At 43.2% G+C, this 19,128-nt stretch overlaps 1 protein-coding gene across 13 annotated transcripts in view; it reads left to right on the plus strand.

Annotated features, from left to right (window-relative positions):
- LOC140212728 (palmitoyl-protein thioesterase ABHD10, mitochondrial-like) overlaps positions 1 to 19,128 on the plus strand; it is a 137,163-nt gene that overhangs the window by 78,166 nt on the left and 39,869 nt on the right. For 9 of the 13 annotated variants that reach the window (XM_072283852.1, XM_072283858.1, XM_072283855.1 and 6 more), the window contains 3 exons: positions 3,215 to 3,261; positions 13,711 to 13,843; positions 15,945 to 16,111. In XM_072283852.1, coding sequence (XP_072139953.1) covers positions 3,215 to 3,261; positions 13,711 to 13,843; positions 15,945 to 16,111 — 347 coding nt within the window. Of the gene's footprint in view, positions 1 to 3,214; positions 3,628 to 12,908; positions 13,844 to 15,919; positions 16,112 to 19,128 lie in introns of those variants that run through there. The other 4 variants (XM_072283862.1, XR_011889789.1, XR_011889790.1 and 1 more) reach the window with 4 other exon arrangements.

Below are 19,128 nucleotides of genomic sequence, written 5' to 3' on the forward strand. Positions count from 1 at the left end.
CTGAGGGGCCCAAAACTGTTGACAATACTAGTAACATAAAGCTTCAGCATTATCTCCTTGTTTTTATATTCTATTCCCCTTGAAATAAATGCCAACATTGCATTTGCCTTCTTTACCACAGACTCAACCTGTAAATTAACCTTCTGAGAGTCTTGCACGAGGACTCCTAAGTCCCTTTGCACCCCTGATGTTTGAATTTTTTCCCCATTTAGATAATAGTCTGCACTATTGTTCCTTTTACCAAAATGAATTATCATACATTTCTCAACACTGTATTTCACCTACCACTTTTTTGCCCATTCTTCCAATTTGTCTAAGTCCTGCTGCAATCGCATTGCTTCCTCAGCACTACCTACCCCTCCACCCATCTTCATATCATCTGCAGACTTTGCCACAAAGACATCAATTTCATTATCCAAATCATTGACAAACAATGTGAAAAGTACCGGTCCCAATACTGACCCCTGAGGAACACCACTAGTCACTGGCAGCCAACCAGAAAAGGCCCCTTTATTCCCACTCACTGCCTCCTGCCTGTCAGCCATTCCTCTATCCATGCCAGTATCTTTCCTGTAACACCATAGGATTTTATCTTGCTTTCTGAAAATCTAAGTAAATGACATCCTTTGCCTCTCGTTTGTCCACCCTGTGTGTTACTTCCTCAAAGAATCCTAACAGATTTGTCAGGCAAGACTTCCCTTTGCAGAAACCATGTTGTACACATTCTGTGAGTAAATTGATAAATATTTTGTTATAGCAGTTATAGGGGACTGTGAAACAGTGGCACATCTTCCCTGAGCACTAATAAATTTCTACATCCGTATCTTTTCCCTTCAGTTTGTATAATTACATACCCACACTAAGAACAGACTTACCAGTCTGGTGACACCTTCTGCAAACATACAAACAAATACTCTGGTGAAATGTGTGGTGTTTTCTCAGTCTCACTATACTTCGCCGCACCCACTAAGTAACCTTGTAAATTACATCTTTCCATCCATTTACTTGTTTAATTCTGCTTCCAATTCAACTGGATAGCTCTGCTGTTCTTGTCCTGCTTTTGTCTTTAAACTTTATAAAAATCAGTCTAATTTTGTAAAGAAATGAATTTCAGTCCAGTTGAAACTAAACTTGCCATCCAAAACACTACCACCAAGAAGAATCAGGGTAGCAGATACACAGGAACAGCAGCCCAACCCAAATCACCCACCATTATGACTTGGAAATGTATCGCCAAGCATTCATTGATGGTGGGTTTCAATCCTACAGCCACCTCTTGACAGTGTTACCAGAATCAGCTTTATTACCACTGACTTATGTCGTGAAATTTGTTGTTTTGAAGCAGCAGAAAAGTGCAGTAGATAAAATATACTATAAATTATAATAAGAAATGTATAAAAAAAACAAGTAGTGCAAAAAGTGAGGTCATATTCATGTCTGTTCAGAAATCCGATGGTGGAGGGGAAGAAGTTGTTCCTAAAACGTTGAGTGTGTGCCATTAAGCTCTTGTACCTCCTCTCTGATGGGCGTAATGGGTTAGATGATAGTAATGAAAGAGAGCACATCCTGGATAATGGGGGTCCTTAATGGGGCCACCTTTTTGAGGCACCACCTTTTGAAGATGGCAATATCTTCACAAAAAAGGGGGCAGTGTTGCAAGCAAGTTTCTCACGGGCATTCATGTATCAGATGTGACTGCTGGAGTCACAGAGCACTACAGCACAGAAACAGGCCCTTTGGCCCCTCTAGTCCACACCAAACCATTATTCTTCCTAGTCCCATCCACCTGCACCTGGACCATAGTCCTCCATACCCCTTCCATTAATATGTTTATCCAAACTACTCTTAAATCTTGCAACCAAACCTGCATTCATCGCTGCTGCTGTCAGCTCGTTCCACACTCGCACCACCCTCTGAGTGAAGAAGTTCCCCTGAGGTTCTTCTTAAATATTTCATCTTTCACCCTTAATGCACGACCTCTAGTTCTAGCAACACACACAAAATGCTGGAGGAACTCAGCAGGCCAGGTAGCATCTGTGGAAAAGAGTGAACAGTCGACATTTCGGGCTGAGACCCTTCAGCAGGACTGGAGAAATAAAAGCTGAAAAGTAGGGTTAAAAGTTGGGGCAGAGGAGGGTGATAGGTGAAACTGGGAGGGGGTAGGCAATGAAGTAAAGAGCTGGGAAATTGGTAAAAAATGTTCAGAACTGGAGAAGGGGGAGTCTGTCAAGAGGTAAGATGCGAGAGGGAAAAGGGGATGGGGAACGGTGAAAGGGGGGACGGCATTACTGGAAGTTTGAGAAGTCGATGTTCTTGCCATCAGTTTGGAGGCTACCCAGAAAGAATATTAGGTGTTGTTTCTCCAACCTGAGTGTGACTTCATCTTGACAGTAGAGGAGGCTGTGGATGGATATATCAGAATGAAAATGGGAAGTGGAATTAAAATGGGTGTGCATTGGGAGATCCCGCCTTTTCTAACACGTAGAGTGTAGGTGCTTGGCGAAGTGGTCTCCCAAACTACATTAGGTCTCACTGATATACAGGAGGCCACACCAGGAGCACTGGACACAGTACACGACCCCAACAGACTCACAGGTGAAGTGTCACCTCACCTGGAAGGACTGTTCGGGCCCTGAACGGTAGTGAGGGAGGAGGTGTAGCATCTGTTCCACTTGCAAGAATAAGTGCCAGGAGGGAGATCAGTGGGAGGGACAAATGGACATGGGAGTCGCGTAGGGAGAAATCCCTGCGGAAAGCAGAAAGTTGGGGGAGGGAAAATTGGCTTGGTGGTGGGATACCATTGGAGATGGCCTCAGTGAACATCCTTGTAAATGTTCTCTGCACTCTTTCAACCTTATTTAGATCTTTTCTGTAGGTAGGTGACCAAAAATGCACACAATACTCCAAACTAGGTCTCATCAATGTCTTATACAACTTCAACATAACTCGGTACTCTGTTTTATGTGCCAGAAGCTCTCAGAAATGGCCAGGTACTGAAAAATTAATGGAAAAGAATTTTCCTGTGCTTGTTACACATGGAGCGACATGGAGCTTAGAGAAATAGAGGGCTATGTGTAAAGCCTAGGTAGTTCTAAGGTAGGGACATGTTTGGCACAGCATTGTGGGCCGAAGGGCCTGTACTGTGCTGTAGATTTTCTATGTTTCTATGTACCTAACCTTGCCTTTGCTCTTTGCTTTGTTGTTTGCCCTTCAGTTGAAGAAAGAAGCTGAGGTGATGGGCCAATACAACATGCCCTCCAGGTACAGTGCCACTGGCTACGAAACCATGAAGTATGACTTTATAAAGGAGGCAGAGGTGCACTGTTTGCTACAGGGCAGCATCCCAATCTCGTGCCCAGTGCGGCTTCTCCATGGAATGATGGATAATGTGGTCCCATGGCAGATCTCCATTACTGTTGCGGAACAGCTTGTAAGCGATGATGTCGATGTCATTCTCCGGAAGAACGGAGATCACCGCCTGTCACAGCCTGATGACTTGAAGCTGCTTGTTGCTGTCGTTGACGACCTTCTGCACAAGTTAACAAAGAAAGATCTGAAGTGACTAGCCCTGCCTTGGAGTTGCAGTGATCCACATTCAATCCGGACCTCGGGTCCTACTTGTGTGGAGTTTGTATCTCATGGGATGAATTTCCCTTCTAGAGTTGTAAAGTCATAGATCACTATAGCCTATCTAGTCTGTGCTGAACTGTTATTCTTTATAGTCCCATCCACCCGCACCTGGAGCACAGCCCACCATACCCCTCCCATCCATGTACATATCCAAACTTAAATGTTGAAATCAAACCCACATCCACCACTTTCACTGACAGCTCTGCCTTAAGTACACCCAACGACTTTGCCTGCGCAGCTGCATATAGCAACAAATTCCACAAATTCACCACCCTCTGGCTAAAGAAATTTCTCCGCATCACTGTTTTAAATGGATACCCCTCTATCCTGAGGCTGTGCCCTCTTCTCACAGACTCCCCCACCATGGGAAACATTCTTTCCACATCTACCCTGTCTAGGCCTTTCAACATTCAAAAGCTTTCAATAAGATCCCCCCCAACCCCCTCATCCTTCTAAATTTCAGCAAGTACAGACTCAGAGCTATCAGATGCTCCTCGTATGATAACCTTTTCATTCCCAGAATCATCCTTGTGAACTTCCTCTGGACCCTCTCCAATGCCAGCACATCTTTTCTAAGATGAGGGGCCCAAAACTGTACATAATACTCAAGGTGAGGCCTCACCAGTGCCTTATAAAGCCTCAGCATCACATCCCTGCTCTTGTATTCTAGACCCCTTGAAATGAATGCTAACATTGCATTTGCCTTCCTCACCGCTGACTCAACCTGCAAGTTAATTCTGCACAAGGACTCCCAAGTCCCTTTACATCTCAGAATTTTGGATTTTCTCCCTGTTTAGAAAATAATCTGCACATTTATTTCTACTACCAAAGAGCATGACTGTGCATTTTCCAACATTTTATTTCAATTGCCACTCTCTTCCCATTCTCCTAATCTGTCTAGGTCCTTCTGCAACCCACCCGTTTCCTCAACACCACCTGCCCCTCCACCAATCTTCATATCATCTGCAAACTTGGCAACAAAGCCATCTATTCCATCATCTAAATCATTGATACACAGCATAAAAAGGAGCAGTCCCAACACCGACCCCTGCAGAACACCACTAGTCATTGGCAGCCAACCAGAAAAAGATCATTTTATTCCCAATTGCTGCCTCCTAATGTTAGCAACTTAACTTGGCATTTCTGGCACCTTGTCAAAGACCTACTGAAAGTCCAAATATACAACATGCACTGCATCCCCTTTATCTGTCCTACATGTAATTTCCTCAAAGAATTCCAACAGGTTTGTCAGGCAGGATATTCCCTGAAGGAAACCATGTTGACTTTGTCCTATCTTGTCCTGTGTCACCAAGTACTCCATAACCTCATCCTTAACAATTAACTCTAACATCCTCCCAACCACTGAGGTCAGGCTAACTAGTCCGTAATTCCCCTTTTGCTGCCTTCCTCCTTTCTTTAAGAGTGGAATGACATTTGCAATTTTCCAGTCCTCTGGCACCATGCCAGAGTCCAATGATTTTTTAAAAAACATTACTAATCTTTCACAATCGCTACCGCTACCTCTTTAAGAACCCTAGCCTGCAGTTCATCTGGTCCGGGTGATTTATGTACCCTTGGTTCTTTCAGCTTTTTGAGCACCTTCTCCCTTTAAATAGTAACTGCACCCACTTCTCTTCCCTCACACCCTTCAATACCTGGCATGCCACGAGTGTCTTCCACAGTGAAGACTGATGCAAAATGCTTATTTAGTTCATCTGCCATCTCCTTATCAACCGTTATTATTTCTCCGGCCTCATTTTCTGGTGGTCCTATATTCACACTCATCTCTCTTATTTGTTACATACTTGAAAAAGCTTTTACTATCCACTTTGATATTGTTTACTAGCCTGATTTCATATTTCATCTTTTCCCTCCTAAGGATTCTTTAAGTTGTTTTCTGTAGGTTTTTAAAAGCTTCTGAATCCTCTATCTTCCTGCTAATTTTTGCTTTTACATTAACTTTGGTTTCCCTTGTCAGCCACTGTTGTACTATTTTACCATTTGAATATTTTTTCATTTTTGGAATACACATGTTCTGCACCTTCCTCATTTTTCCCAGAAACGCACACCATTGCTGCTCTGCTGACATCCCTGCCGCAGCTCCTTCCAACTTACTTTTGCCAACTCCTCTCTCATACCACTGTAATTTCCCTTACTCTACTGAAACACTGCTACGTCAGACTTTACTTCTCCCCATCAAATTTCAAGTTGAACTCAATCATATTGTGATCACTGCAGTCTCGTATATGGCACTTTGTCAAAGGTCTTCTGAAAATCCAAGTACACAGCATCAACTGATTTTCAGTAATTTGGGCATCGAGGGGGAGAGGAAGAGGAGAGCCATCCGCAGTACCACCGATGTGGCAGAGAGGGCCTCGAGATGGCTGTGGCTCAAAAGAGGGGAGTCATGGAGTCATAAGTAGCTAGCCATCTGGACACAAGCTAGGGTCTGATCAGCCCCGGCTGGGTCACCTGGAGGAGGTTGTATGATGTTGAAAGACCCGAAACACCCGATGATTCCAGGGACATCACTGAATATGTGTCCAGAAGCTGTTTATCCTGCTTGTTATTTCTTTATAGATTTCCAACAGGTTTGTCAGGCAAGATTTTCCCTTGAGGAAACCTTGCTGACTACGGTCTATTTTAAAATATGCCTCCAAGTACCCCGAAACCACATCCTTAACTGTCAACTCCAACATCTTTCCAATCACTGAGGTCAGGCTTAACTGGCCTATAATTTCCTTTCTTCTAATTTTCTCCCTTCTTGAAGAGTGGAGTGACATTTGCGGTTTTCCAGTCTTCCGGAACCGTTCCATAATCTAGTGATTCTTGAAAGATCATTACTGATGCCTCCACGATCTCTTCAGCCATCTCTTTCAGAACTCTGGGGTGTAGTCCATCTGGTCCAGCTGATTTGCATACTTTCAGACCTTTCAGTTTCCCAAGAACCCTGTCTCTAGTTATGGTAATTTTACACACTTCATGACCCCTGACACCTAGAACTTCTACCATATTGCTAGTGTCTTCTACAGTGAAGATTGATGCAAAATACCTATTCAGTTTGTTTACTATTTCATTGTCCCCCATTTCTACCTCTCCAGCGGGCCAATATTCGCTCTTGCCTCTCTTTTACACTTTATGTACCTGAAGAAACTTTTGGTATTCTCTTTAATATGGGTAGCTTGCTTTCATATTCCATCTTTACCTTTTTAATTACTTTTTTATTTGCCTTCTGTTGGTTTTTAAAAGCTTGCCAATCTTCTAACTTCCCCATAATATTTGTTCTTTTCTATGTCCTCTCTTTGGCTTTTATGTTGGCTTTGACTTCTCTTGTCAGCCACGATTATGTCATCTTTCCTTTAGAATGCTTCTTCCTGTTTGGGAAGTGTATATAGAAACATAGAAAACCTACAGCACAACACAGACCCTTCAGCCCACAATGCTGTGCCGAACGTGTACTTACTTTAGAAATTACCTAGAGTTACCCATAGCCCTCTATTTTTCTAAGCTCCATGTACCTATCCAGGAGTCTCTTAAAAGACCCTATCATATTCGCCTCCACCACCGTAGCCGGCAGCCCATTCCACGCTCTCACCACTCTCTGCGTTTTTTTTTAAAACAACAACAGCAATGACTACTTACCCCTGACATGTCCTCATTTGAACCCTGAGAAAAAACCTCTGACTACTCACACAATCAATGCCTCTCATCATCTTATACACCTCTATCAGGTCACCTCTCATCCTCTGTCACTCCAAGGAGAAAAGGCCAAGTTCACTCAACCTATTCTCATAAGGCATGCTCCCGAATCCAGGCACTTCCTTGTAAATTTCCTCTGCACCCTTTCTATAACTTCCACATCCTTCCTGTAGTGACCAGAACTGAGCACAGTACTCCAAGTGGGGTCTGACCAGGGTCGTATAAAGCTGTAACATTATCTCTCGGTTCTTAAACTCAATCCTACGGTTGATGAAGGCCAATACACTGTAAGCCGCCTTAACCACATAGTCAACCTGCGCAGCAGCTTTGAGTGTCCTATGGACTCGGACCCCAAGATCCCTCTGATCCTCCACACTGCCAAGAGTCTTACCATTACTACTATATTCTGCCATCATATTTAACCTACCAAAATGAACCACCTCACACTTATCTGGGTTGAACTCCATCTGCCACTTCTCAGCCCAGTTTTGCATTCTATTGATGTCCCGCTGTAACCTCTGACAGCCCTCCACACTATCCACAACACCCCCAACCTTTGTGTCATCAGCAAATTTACTAACCCATCCCTCCACTTCCTCATCCAGGTCATTTATAAAAATCACAAAGAGTAGGGGTCCCAGAACAGATCCCTGAGGCACACCACTGGTGTCCAACCTCCATGCACAATATGACCCATCTGCAACCACTCTTTGCCTTCTGTGGGCAAGCCAGCTCTGGATCCACAAAGCAAGGTCCCCTTGGATCCCATGTGTTTATTCACATCCTCAAAAAATGCAATCAGGCTCGTAAGGCACGATCTACCTTTGACAAAGCTATGCTGACTATTCCTAATCATATTATGCCTCTCCAAATATTCATAAATCCTGCCTCTCAGGATTTTCTCCATCGACTTACCAACCACTGAAGTCAGACTCACTGGTCTATAATTTCTTGGGCTATCTCTACTCCCTTTCTTGAATAAGGGAACAACATCTGCAATCTTGCAATCCTCCAGAACCTCTCCTGTCCCCATTGATGATGCAAAGATCATTGTCAGAGGTTCAGCAATCTCCTCCCTCGCCTCCAACAGTAACCTTGGGTACATCTCAATTAAAGAGGCTAGGCGTGAGGAGGTTAGTTCACAACAGGGGGATGGGAACCAGTGCAGAGAGATGGGGGTGTAAAGTGAGGGTAGAAGCAAAAAGTACTAAGAAGAAGAGTAAAAGTGGCAGGCCGACAAATCCAGGGCAAGCATCAAAAAGGGCCACTTTTCAACATAATTGTATAAGGGCTAAGAGAGTTGTAAAAGAGCGCCTGAAGGCTTTGTGTATCAATGCAAGGAGCATTCGTAATAAGGTGGATGAATTGAAAGTGCAGATTGTTATTAATGATTATGATATAGTTGGGATCACAGAGACATGGCTCCAGGGTGACCAAGGATGGGAGCTCAACGTTCAGGGATATTCAATATTCAGGAGGGATAGACATGAAGGGAGGGGAGGTGGGGTGGCGTTGCTGGTTAAAGAAGAGACTAACGCAATAGAAAGGAAGGACATAAGCTGGGAAGATGTGGAATCGATATGGGTAGAGCCTGCGTAACACTAAGGGGCAGAAGACGCTGGTGGGAGCCATGTACAGGCCACCTAACAGTAGTAGTGAGGTCGGAGATGGTATTAAGCAGGAAATTAGAAATGTGTGCAATAAAGGAACAGCAGTTATAATGGGTGACTTCAATCTACATGTAGATTGGGTGAACCAAATTGGTAAAGGTGCTGAGGAAGAGGATTTCTTGGAATGTATGCGGGATGGTTTTTGGAACCAACATGTCGAGGAACCAACTAGAGAGCAGGCTATTCTGGACTGGGTTTTGAGCAATGAGGAAGGGTTAATTAGCAATCTTGTCGTGAGAGGCCCTTTGGGTAAGAGTGACCATAATATGGTGGAATTCTTCATTAAGATGGAGAGTGACATAGTTAATTCAGAAACAAAGGTTCTGAACTTAAAGAGGGGTAACTTTGAAGGTATGAGACGTGAATTAGCTAAGATAGACTAGCAAATGACACTTAAAGGATTGACGGTGGATATGCAATGGCAAGCATTTAAAGGTTGCATGGATGAACTACAACAATTGTTCATCCCAGTTTTGCAAAAGAATAAATCAAGGAAGGTAGTGCACCCGTGGCTGACAAGAGAAATTAGGGATAGTATCAATTCCAAAGAAGCAGCATACAAATTGGCCATAGAAAGTGGCTCACCTGAGGACTGGGAGAAATTCAGAGTTCAGCAGAGGAGGACAAAGGGCTTAAAAGAAGGGGAGAAAAGATTATGAGAGAAAACTGGCAGGGAACATAAAAACTGACTGTAAAAGCTTTTATAGGTATGTAAAAAGGAAAAGACTGGTAAAGACAAATGTAGGTCCCCTACAGACAGAAACAGGTGAATTGATTATGGGGAGCAAGGACATGGCAGACCAATTGAATAATTACTTTGGTTCTGTCTTCACTAAGGAGGACATAAATAATCTTACAGAAATAGTAGGGGACAGAGGGTCCAGTGAGATGGAGGAACTGAGCGAAATACTTGTTAGTAGGGAAGTGGTGTTAGGTAAATTGAAGGGATTGAAGGCAGATAAATCCCCAGGGCCAGATGGTCTGCATCCTAGAGTGCTTAAGGAAGTAGCCCAAGAAATAGTGGATGCATTAGTGATAATTTTTCAAAACTCGTTAGATTCTGGACTAGTTCCTGAGGATTGGAGGGTGGCTAATGTAACCCCACTTTTTGAAAAAGGAGGGAGAGAGAAACCGGGGAATTATAGACCAGTTAGCCTAACGTCGGTGGTGGGGAAACTGCTGGAGTCAGTTATCAAAGATGTGATAACAGCACATTTGGAAAGCGGTGAAATCATTGGACAAAGTCAACATGGATTTGTGAAGGTAAAATCATGTCTGACGAATCTCATAGAATTTTTTGAGGATGTAACTAGTAGAGTGGATAGGGGAGAACCAGTGGATGTGGTATATTTGGATTTTCAAAAGGCTTTTGACAAGGTCCCACACAGGAGATTAGTGTGCAAACTTAAAGCACACGGTATTGGGGGTAAGGTATTGATGTGGATGGAGAATTGGTTAGCAGACAGGAAGCAAAGAGTGGGAATAAACGGGACCTTTTCAGAATGGCAGGCGGTGACTAGTGGGGTACCGCAAGGCTCAGTGCTGGGACCCCAGTTGTTTACAATATATATTAATGACTTGGATGAGGGAATTAAATGCAGCATCTCCAAGTTTGCGGATGACACGAAGCTGGGCGGCAGTGTTAGCTGTGAGGAGGATGCAGAGTGACTTGGATAGGTTGGGTGAGTGGGCAAATTCATGGCAGATGCAATTTAATGTGGATAAATGTGAAGTTATCCACTTTGGTAGCAAAAATAGGAAAACAGATTATTATCTGAATGGTGGCCGATTAGGAAAAGGGGAGGTGCAATGAGACCTGGGTGTCATTATACACCAGTCATTGAAAGTGGGCATGCAGGTACAGCAGGCGGTGAAAAAGGCGAATGGTATGCTGGCATTTATAGCGAGAGGATTGGAGTACAGGAGCAGGGAGGTACTACTGCAGTTGTACAAGGCCTTGGTGAGACCACACCTGGAGTATTGTGTGCAGTTTTGGTCCCCTAATCTGAGGAAAGACATCCTTGCCATAGAGGGAGTACAAAGAAGGTTCACCAGATTGATTCCTGGGATGGCAGGACTTTCATATGAAGAAAGACTGGATGAACTGGGCTTGTACTCGTTGGAATTTAGAAGATTGAGGGGGGATCTGATTGAAACGTATAAAATCCTAAAGGGATTGGACAGGCTAGATGCAGAAAGATTGTTCCCGATGTTGGGGAAGTCCAGAACAAGGGATCACAGTTTGAGGATAAAGGGGAAGCCTTTTAGGACCGAGATTAGGAAAAACTTCTTCACTCAGAGAGTGGTGAATCTGTGGATTTCTCTGCCACAGGAAGCAGTTGAGGCCAGTACATTGGCTATATTTAAGAGGGAGTTAGATATGGCCCTTGTGGCTACGGGGATCAGGGGGTATGGAGGGAAGGCTGGGGCGGGGTTCTGAGTTGGATGATCAGCCATGATCATAATAAATGGTGCAGGCTCGAAGGGCCGAATGGCCTACTCCTGCACCTATTTTCTATGTTTCTATCTCATCCGGTCCCAGAGACTTATCCAACTTGATGCTTTCCAAAAGCTCCAGCACATCCTCTTTCTTAATATCTATGTGCTCAAACTTTTCAATCCACTGTAAGTCATGCCTACAACCGCCAAGATCCTTTTATGTAGTTAATACTGAAGCAAAGTATTCATTATGTATCTTTGCTATCTCCTCCAATTCCAAACACACTTTTCCACTGTCACACTTGATTGGTCCTATTCTCTCACGTCTTATCTTCTTGCTCTTCACATACTTGTAGAATGCCTTGGGGTTTTCCTTAATCCTGTCCGCCAAGGCCTTCTCATGGTCCCTTCTGGCTCTCCTAATTTCATTCTTAAGCTCCTTCCTGCTAGCCTTATAATCTTCTAGATCTCTATCATTATCTAGTTTTTTGAATCTTTCGTAAGCTTTTCCTCTTGACTAGATTTTCTACAGCCTTTGTGCACCACGGTTCCTGTACCCTAGCATCCTTTCCCTGGCTCATTGAAACGTGCCTATGCAGAATGCCACGCAAATATCCCCTGAATATTTGCCACATTTCTGCCATACATTTCCCTGAGAACATCTGTTTCTAATTTATGCTTCTAAGTTCCTGCCTGATTGCCTCATATTTCCCCTTACTCCAATTAAACACTTCCCTAACTTGTCTGTTCCTATCCCTCTCCCACCACGACAACCCTGTTATTTTTACACTTTTCCAGAATCTGTCTCCCTATCTGCTCCTCGATGTCCCTGTTACTATTGGGTGGACTACAAAAAAACACCCAGTAGAGTTATTGACTCCTTCCTGTTTCTAACTTTCATCCACAGAGACTCAGTAGACAATCCCTCCGTGACTTCCTCCTTTTCGGCAGCCATGACACTATCTCTGATCAACAGTGCCATGCCCCCACCTCTTTTGCCTCTCTCCCTGTCCTTTCTGAAGCATCTAAAGCCTGGCACTGTAGGTAACCATTCCTGCCCCTGAGCTATCCAAGTCTCTGTAATGGCCACAACATCATAGCTCCAAGTACTGATCCACGCTCTAAGCTCATCTGCTTTGTTCATGATGCTTCTTGCATTAAAATAGACACATCTCAAACCATCGATCTGAGCTTATCCCTTCTCTATCACCTGCCTATCCTCCCTCTCACACTGTCTCCAAGCTTTCTCTATTTGTGAACCAACTGCCTCTTCCTCCGTCTCTTCAGTTCGGTTCCCACCCCGCAGCAATTCTAGTTTAATTAGATTAGATTAGATTCGGGAATAAAAACGGGCTAGTTTATCTTTAGACATATGGGCCCTATGCACTACTTTAAATTGTATTAATGTACGTTTAGCACATATAGAGGAAGTACTGACTAACTGAAAAATTTTATCCCATTTCTCTATAGGTAAGCAAAGTTGAAGTTCCCTTTCCCATTCATTTTTAATTTTATCAGATATACCTGGCTGTAATTTCATAATTATATCACAGATGGATGCTATTAATCCCTTCTGAAGAGGATTTAAACCTAAAATTTTATCGATGATATCAGTAGGGTATGAGGTCGGGAAGGTAGGCAGCATGGTATAATTGAACGTGTTCGTTTTTAGATAATGGTCTAGCCTTGTTTTGTTCCATTTGCTTTTTTCGGGTTTAGTATTTAGTTTTTTTTGTTGTTTCTTTTTGGGGGTTTTCTTTATATTTTTTCTTCTTATTTCTTTTTTCTCTATGATTAATTACATCATGAGTTTGGAAGTCTATTATACTTGTATTATTTGAAATCTTTTTCGTATATGCTTATTAGCAATACGATTATTCCAATCTCTATCAACATTGTTATTTTGTTTATAACTTTGGAAAATTAATAAAAAGATTTAAAAAGAAAGAAAGATTAGATCAGATTCAACTTTATTGTCATTGTGCCGAGTACAGATACAAAGCCAATGAAATGCAGTTAGCATCTGACCAGAAATGCAAAGAATAGTGTTATTTACAAAATAACTGAATACTGAGACAGTGCAATGTGGGTGCAATTATGCTTAACACTGTGATGTGAGGTTCAGCAGGGTCACAGCCTCCGGGAAGAAGCTCTTCCTATGCCTGTTGGTGTGGGAGCGGAGGCTCCTGTAGCGCCTACTGGATGGGAGGAGAGTAAAAAATCCATGGTTAGGGTGAGATGCATCTTTGATAATGCTTTTCGTTCTACCCAGGCAGCATTTATGGTGGATGTTCTCAATGGTGGGCATTTGGGTGCCGATAAGCCGCCGGGCAGTTTTCACCACACGCTGGAATGCTTTGCGGTCCGATACGGGACAATTGCAGTACCACACTGAGATGCAGTTGGTGAGTATGCTCTGAATGGTACAGCGATAAAAGTCCGTCAGTATCCTGGAACAGAGGTGAGCTTTCTTGATGCTCAGCAGGAAATAAAGGCACTGTTGCGCCTTTTTGATCAGGATGGAGGAGTTCAGGGACCAGGTGAGATCCTCGGAAATGTGGGCACCAAGGAATTTGAAGCTTGATACACGCTCTGCTACAGCTCCATTGATGTACATGGGGACGTGAGTGTGACTCCTAGCATGCCTGAAGTCCACAATGATCTCCTTGGTCTTCTGGGTGTTAAGGGCCAGATTGTTGTTGGCACACCACGTGGCCAGGTGCTGGATCTCGTCCCTGTAGGCCGTCTCATCATCCCCTCTGACCAACTACCGTGGTGTTGTCTGCGAACTTAAACTCTTCCCAATAGCTTTAGCAAACCTCTCTGCCAGGATATTGGTCCCCCTCGGATTCAAGTGCAACCCGTCCTTTTTGTACAGGTCATGCCTGCCCCAAAAGAGGTCCCAATAACCAAGAAATCTGAATCTCTGCCCCCTACTCCCTCTGCTTTCCAAGTTGCTTCCAGAAATTCCAGCCATTTTGGCTCTGTTGTCATCCCTGCCAGTGTTCTTTTCCAATCAATTCTGCCCAACTCCTCACTTGTGTCTCTATAATTCCCTTTACTATGCTATAACACTGCATCTGACTTTAGCTTCTCCTCAAATTTCAGTTTAAATTTGATCATATAAAGATCTCTTGCTCCTAAGGGTTCTTTTACCTTACACTCTCTAATCAGTTCTAGTTCATTGCACAACACCTAATTCAGAATAGCTGATCTCCTAGTGGGCTCAACCAGGAGCTGTTGTAAAAAGCCATCTTGTAGGCAATCTGGAGATTCCTCCTCTTGGAATCCAGCACCAACCTGATTTCCCCAATCTACCTGCATATTGAAATCCCGTTTGACTATTGTAACATTGCCCTTTTGACATGCATTTTTTATCTCCCGTTGTAATTTGTAGGCCAAATCCTTACTACTCTTTGGGGTCTGTATACAACTCCCATCAGGGTCTTTTAATCCTTGCAGCTCCTTAGCTCCATCCACTGTGATTCAATGCTTTCCAGCTCTGTGTCACCTCTTTCTAATGATTTGATTTCATTCTTCAGCAACAGAGCAATGTCATCCACTCTGCCTTTCTGCTTGTCCTTTCAATACAATGTGTATCCTTGGACATGATTCAGTGATGTCTACATCATACGTGCCTACCTGCTACAAATTCATCAGTCTTATTCTGTATACTGTACACATTCAAATATAATACCTTCAGTCCTGTATTCACCCTTTTCGATTTTGTCCACATTTTACATTACAACTCATCCTGTTGACTGCAATTTTGCCCCATCACCAGCCTCTCCTTTCTAGCAGTCTCACCACACATTACCTCTGTAAACGAACAACCTCATCTTCAGCACAATCATTCCATTTCCCATCCCCCTGCCAAATTAGTTTAAACCCACCCGAACAACTCTAGCCAACCTACCTGCAAGGATATTGGACACCTTTGGATTTAGTGTAACCTGTCTTTATTATACAGGTCATACCTTCCCCAGAAGATAACCCAATGACCCATAAATCTGAATCCCTGCCCCCTGCACCAGTTCCTCAGCAATGCATTCATCTGCCAAATTATTGTATTCTTACCCTCACTGGCACGTAGCATAGGCAGCAATCCAGAGACTACTACCCTGGAATTTGTGCTTTTCAGCTTTCTATTGAGCTCCTCAAAATCTCTCTTCGGGGCCTCACCTTGTCTACCTATGTCATCGGTGCCAATATGTACCAAGGCTTCTGACTGCTCACCCTCGCCCTTGAGAATGCCATGGACCCGATCTGAGACATCCCTGACGCTGGCACCAGGGTGGCAACCTATAACCTTTAACGCGCTGACTAATCAAGAACATATGAACCTTAGTGTTAAACATATCCAATGACGTCCTCCATAGCTATCTGTGGCAATGAATCACACAGATTCACCACCCTTTGGCTGAAAAAATTCTGGCTCATTTCTGTTCTAAAGGGACATTATGTACCATTTGTATTTATAGGCCTTTGATTACTGACCATCAGCAGTTTGTTTCAGTTCTGGGATGTGAAAACATAAAGCTGGACTGTGTAACACTTACAAAATGCTGGAGGAGCTCAGCAGGTCAGCTATCAACAATGGAGAGGAATGCACAGTTGATGTTTGTTCCTGCAGAACAGTTGGGAATATTTCTCCTTCTGATCAAGTATTCAAGGTAATTGTATTTCATGTTCATAGTATTCGACAAGGCCAGTACTTGCTGTCTATTCATTATTACCCTAGAGAAGATGGCAGTGAATGTTGGTGGTTCAGTGCTGTTTGAGTAGGTGGTTGCAGAAAGATTAAAAGATGGAATGCACCCCAGGTTCTGAGAGGTAGCTGAAGAGTTTGTGGAGGCATTAGTAATGATCTTTTAAGTTGGAATAAACTGATGAGAGAATATATTAAATGACCAAAGAAGATAGATAGCGCCAAGTGGGAGGCAGTGAGATGTAAAGAACCTGCCGATGGGTGTAAACAGTAATAGCAGAATCATTATCTGAAATCATTATACTTTCTGTTGAGTCCTGAAAGTTGTAATACATCTATTTGAAAGGTGAAGCATAGTTCCTCAAGCTTGTTGGACTTGGAACAGTATAGGTTAGTATGAGAAAATGAAAATTGTATTTATGCTCCTGGTATCATATTGCATGGTGAACTGGATTCACAGAGAAAGAATTTGTTTTATCAACAAAGCAGGTGGGATTTATTACTTGCCTCTTCAGTGAATGAATCCATAGTGATTGATTAGAACTAGGAATGTTGCACTTGTTTGCAAAGAATTCTATGGCAGATTTACACAAATGGACTGAAGCTAATGTGCTTCATTTAGTTTCTGGGGGAACTGCATGGACTGTGCAATGAATGGAGATGCAGATAGACACAGAGTCTATAGAAGTGAGGCAAAGCAACATCGACTTCATGGACCCTCTACACATTATGGAGAAGGAGATGTTTGCTGTTTTGAGGCAGATTAGGGTGGATAAATCCCCAGGGCCTGACGAGGTGTTCCCGCAGACCCTATGAGGCAAGTGCAGAAATTGCTAGGGCCCTCGCAGAGATATTTATATCATCCTTGGCTACAGGAGAGGTACCAGAGGACTGGACAATAGCCAATGTTGTTCTGCTGTTTAAAAAAGGCTCTAAACATAAACCAGGGAATTATCAGTTGTGGGAAAGTTATTGGAAGATATTCTGAGGGACTGGATATGAGTATTTGGATAGATATGGACTGATTAAGGATAGTCAGCATGGCTTTGTGCGTGGTAGGTCATGTCTAACCAGAGTTTTTAGAGGAAGTAACCATGAAAGTGGACGAAGGCAAGGTAGTAGATGTTGTCTACATGGACTTTAGCAAGGCATTTGACAAGGTCCTGCATGGGAGGTTAGTCGAGAAGATTCAGTTGCTCAGTATTCAAGATGAGGTAGTAAATTGGATTGGACATTGGCTTTGTGGGAGCAGCCAGAGAGTGGTAGTAGATGGTTGTCTCCCTGACTGGAGGCCTGTGACTGGTGGAGTGCTGCAGGGATCAGTGCTGGGTCCATTGTTATTTGTCATCTATATCAATGATTGGGATGATAATGTGGTTAACTGGATCAGCAAATTTGCACATAACACCAAGATTGGGGGTGTAGTGGACAGTGAAGAAGGCTAACATGGCTTTTAGAGGGATCTGCATCAGCTGAAAAAATGGGCTGTAAACTGGCAGGTGGAACTTAATGCAGATAAGTGTGAGATTTTGCACTTTGATAGGACCAACCAGGATAGGTCTTACACAGTGAAAGGTAGGACACTGAGGAATGTGGTAGACAAAGGGATCTGGGAATGCAGGTCCATAATTTGCTGAAAATGGCATCATAGGTAGATAGGGTTAGAAAGAAAGCTTTTGGCACATTGGCCTTAAGTCAAAGTATTGAGTACAGGAAATGGGATGTGATGTTGAAGTTGTATAGGACGTTGGTGAGGCCTAATTTGGAGTATTGTGTGCAGTTTTGGTCACCTACCTACAGGAAAGATGTAAATAAGGTTGAAAGAGTACAGAGAAAATTTACAGGGATGTTGCTGGATCTGGAGGACCTGAGTTATAAGGAAAGATTGAATAGGTTAGGACTTTATTCCTTGGAATGTAGAAGATGGAGAGGAGATTTGATGGAGGCATACAACATTATGAATGGTCTAGATGGGGTAAATTCAAGCAGCTTTTTCCCCTGAAGTTGGATGGAATTACAACCAGAGGTCATGGGTTATGGGGGAAAGGTGAAAAGTTTAAGGGGAACAGGAGGGTAAACTACTTCACTGAGGGTCATGAGAGTGTAGAATGGGCTACCAGCATACATGGTGCATGCAAGCTTGATTTCAAAGTTTAAGAGAAGTTGAGATAGGTAGGGGTATGGATATGGAGGGCTATGTTCCTGGTGCAGGTCAATGGGAGTAGGCAGTTTAATGGTTTGGGCATGGGCCAAAGGGCCTGTTTCTGTGCTGTACTTAAAATACAGAATGTAACACAGTACAGGCCCTTCAGTCCATGATGTACCAAACCTTTGACCTTTTCCAAGATCAATCTAACCCTCGAATTTTCTTTCATCCATCTACCTGTATAAATCTCTTTCTACCACCACCCCCTGGCAGCGAATACAATGCACTTACCACTCTGTAAAAAGAAAATTCTACCTGTGGCATCTCTCCTATACCTTCCTGCAAAGTTATGTCCCCTCTTTATTAGCCATTTCCACCCTGTCTGTCCACTCAGTCTATGCCTCTTATCATCTTACACACCTCTATCAAGTCACCTCTCATCCTCCCTTGCTCCTAAGTGGAAAGCGCTCACTTGCTCAACCTAGCTTCATGTTCTGTGTTTGCTGCCATTGGTGTTAAGCAAGGCTGCTTTTCAGATCATTTGATATTTCCTGTAGGAGCCTTCATCCTATTATGACTTGCCATGGAAAATGTACATTCAAAATCAGACACTGGCCATTGGTCCCAGGCCTTCAAGCAGGAACTGTTAATGCTCTAGAGAGAGGTAAAGTGGACATGCTGTGCTTTTTGCATTGAATCCACCCACAGCTTTGTATCAATGATCAGAATCAGGTTAATTATCACCAGCATGTGTTGTGGAACTTGTTAACTTAGCAGCAGCGCAATGCAATACATAATCTAGAATTTTTAAAGACTATAAGATTATTACTGCTGTG

This window comes from Mobula birostris, chromosome 20, assembly GCF_030028105.1.
Source record: "Mobula birostris isolate sMobBir1 chromosome 20, sMobBir1.hap1, whole genome shotgun sequence".
NCBI lineage: Eukaryota > Metazoa > Chordata > Chondrichthyes > Myliobatiformes > Myliobatidae > Mobula > Mobula birostris.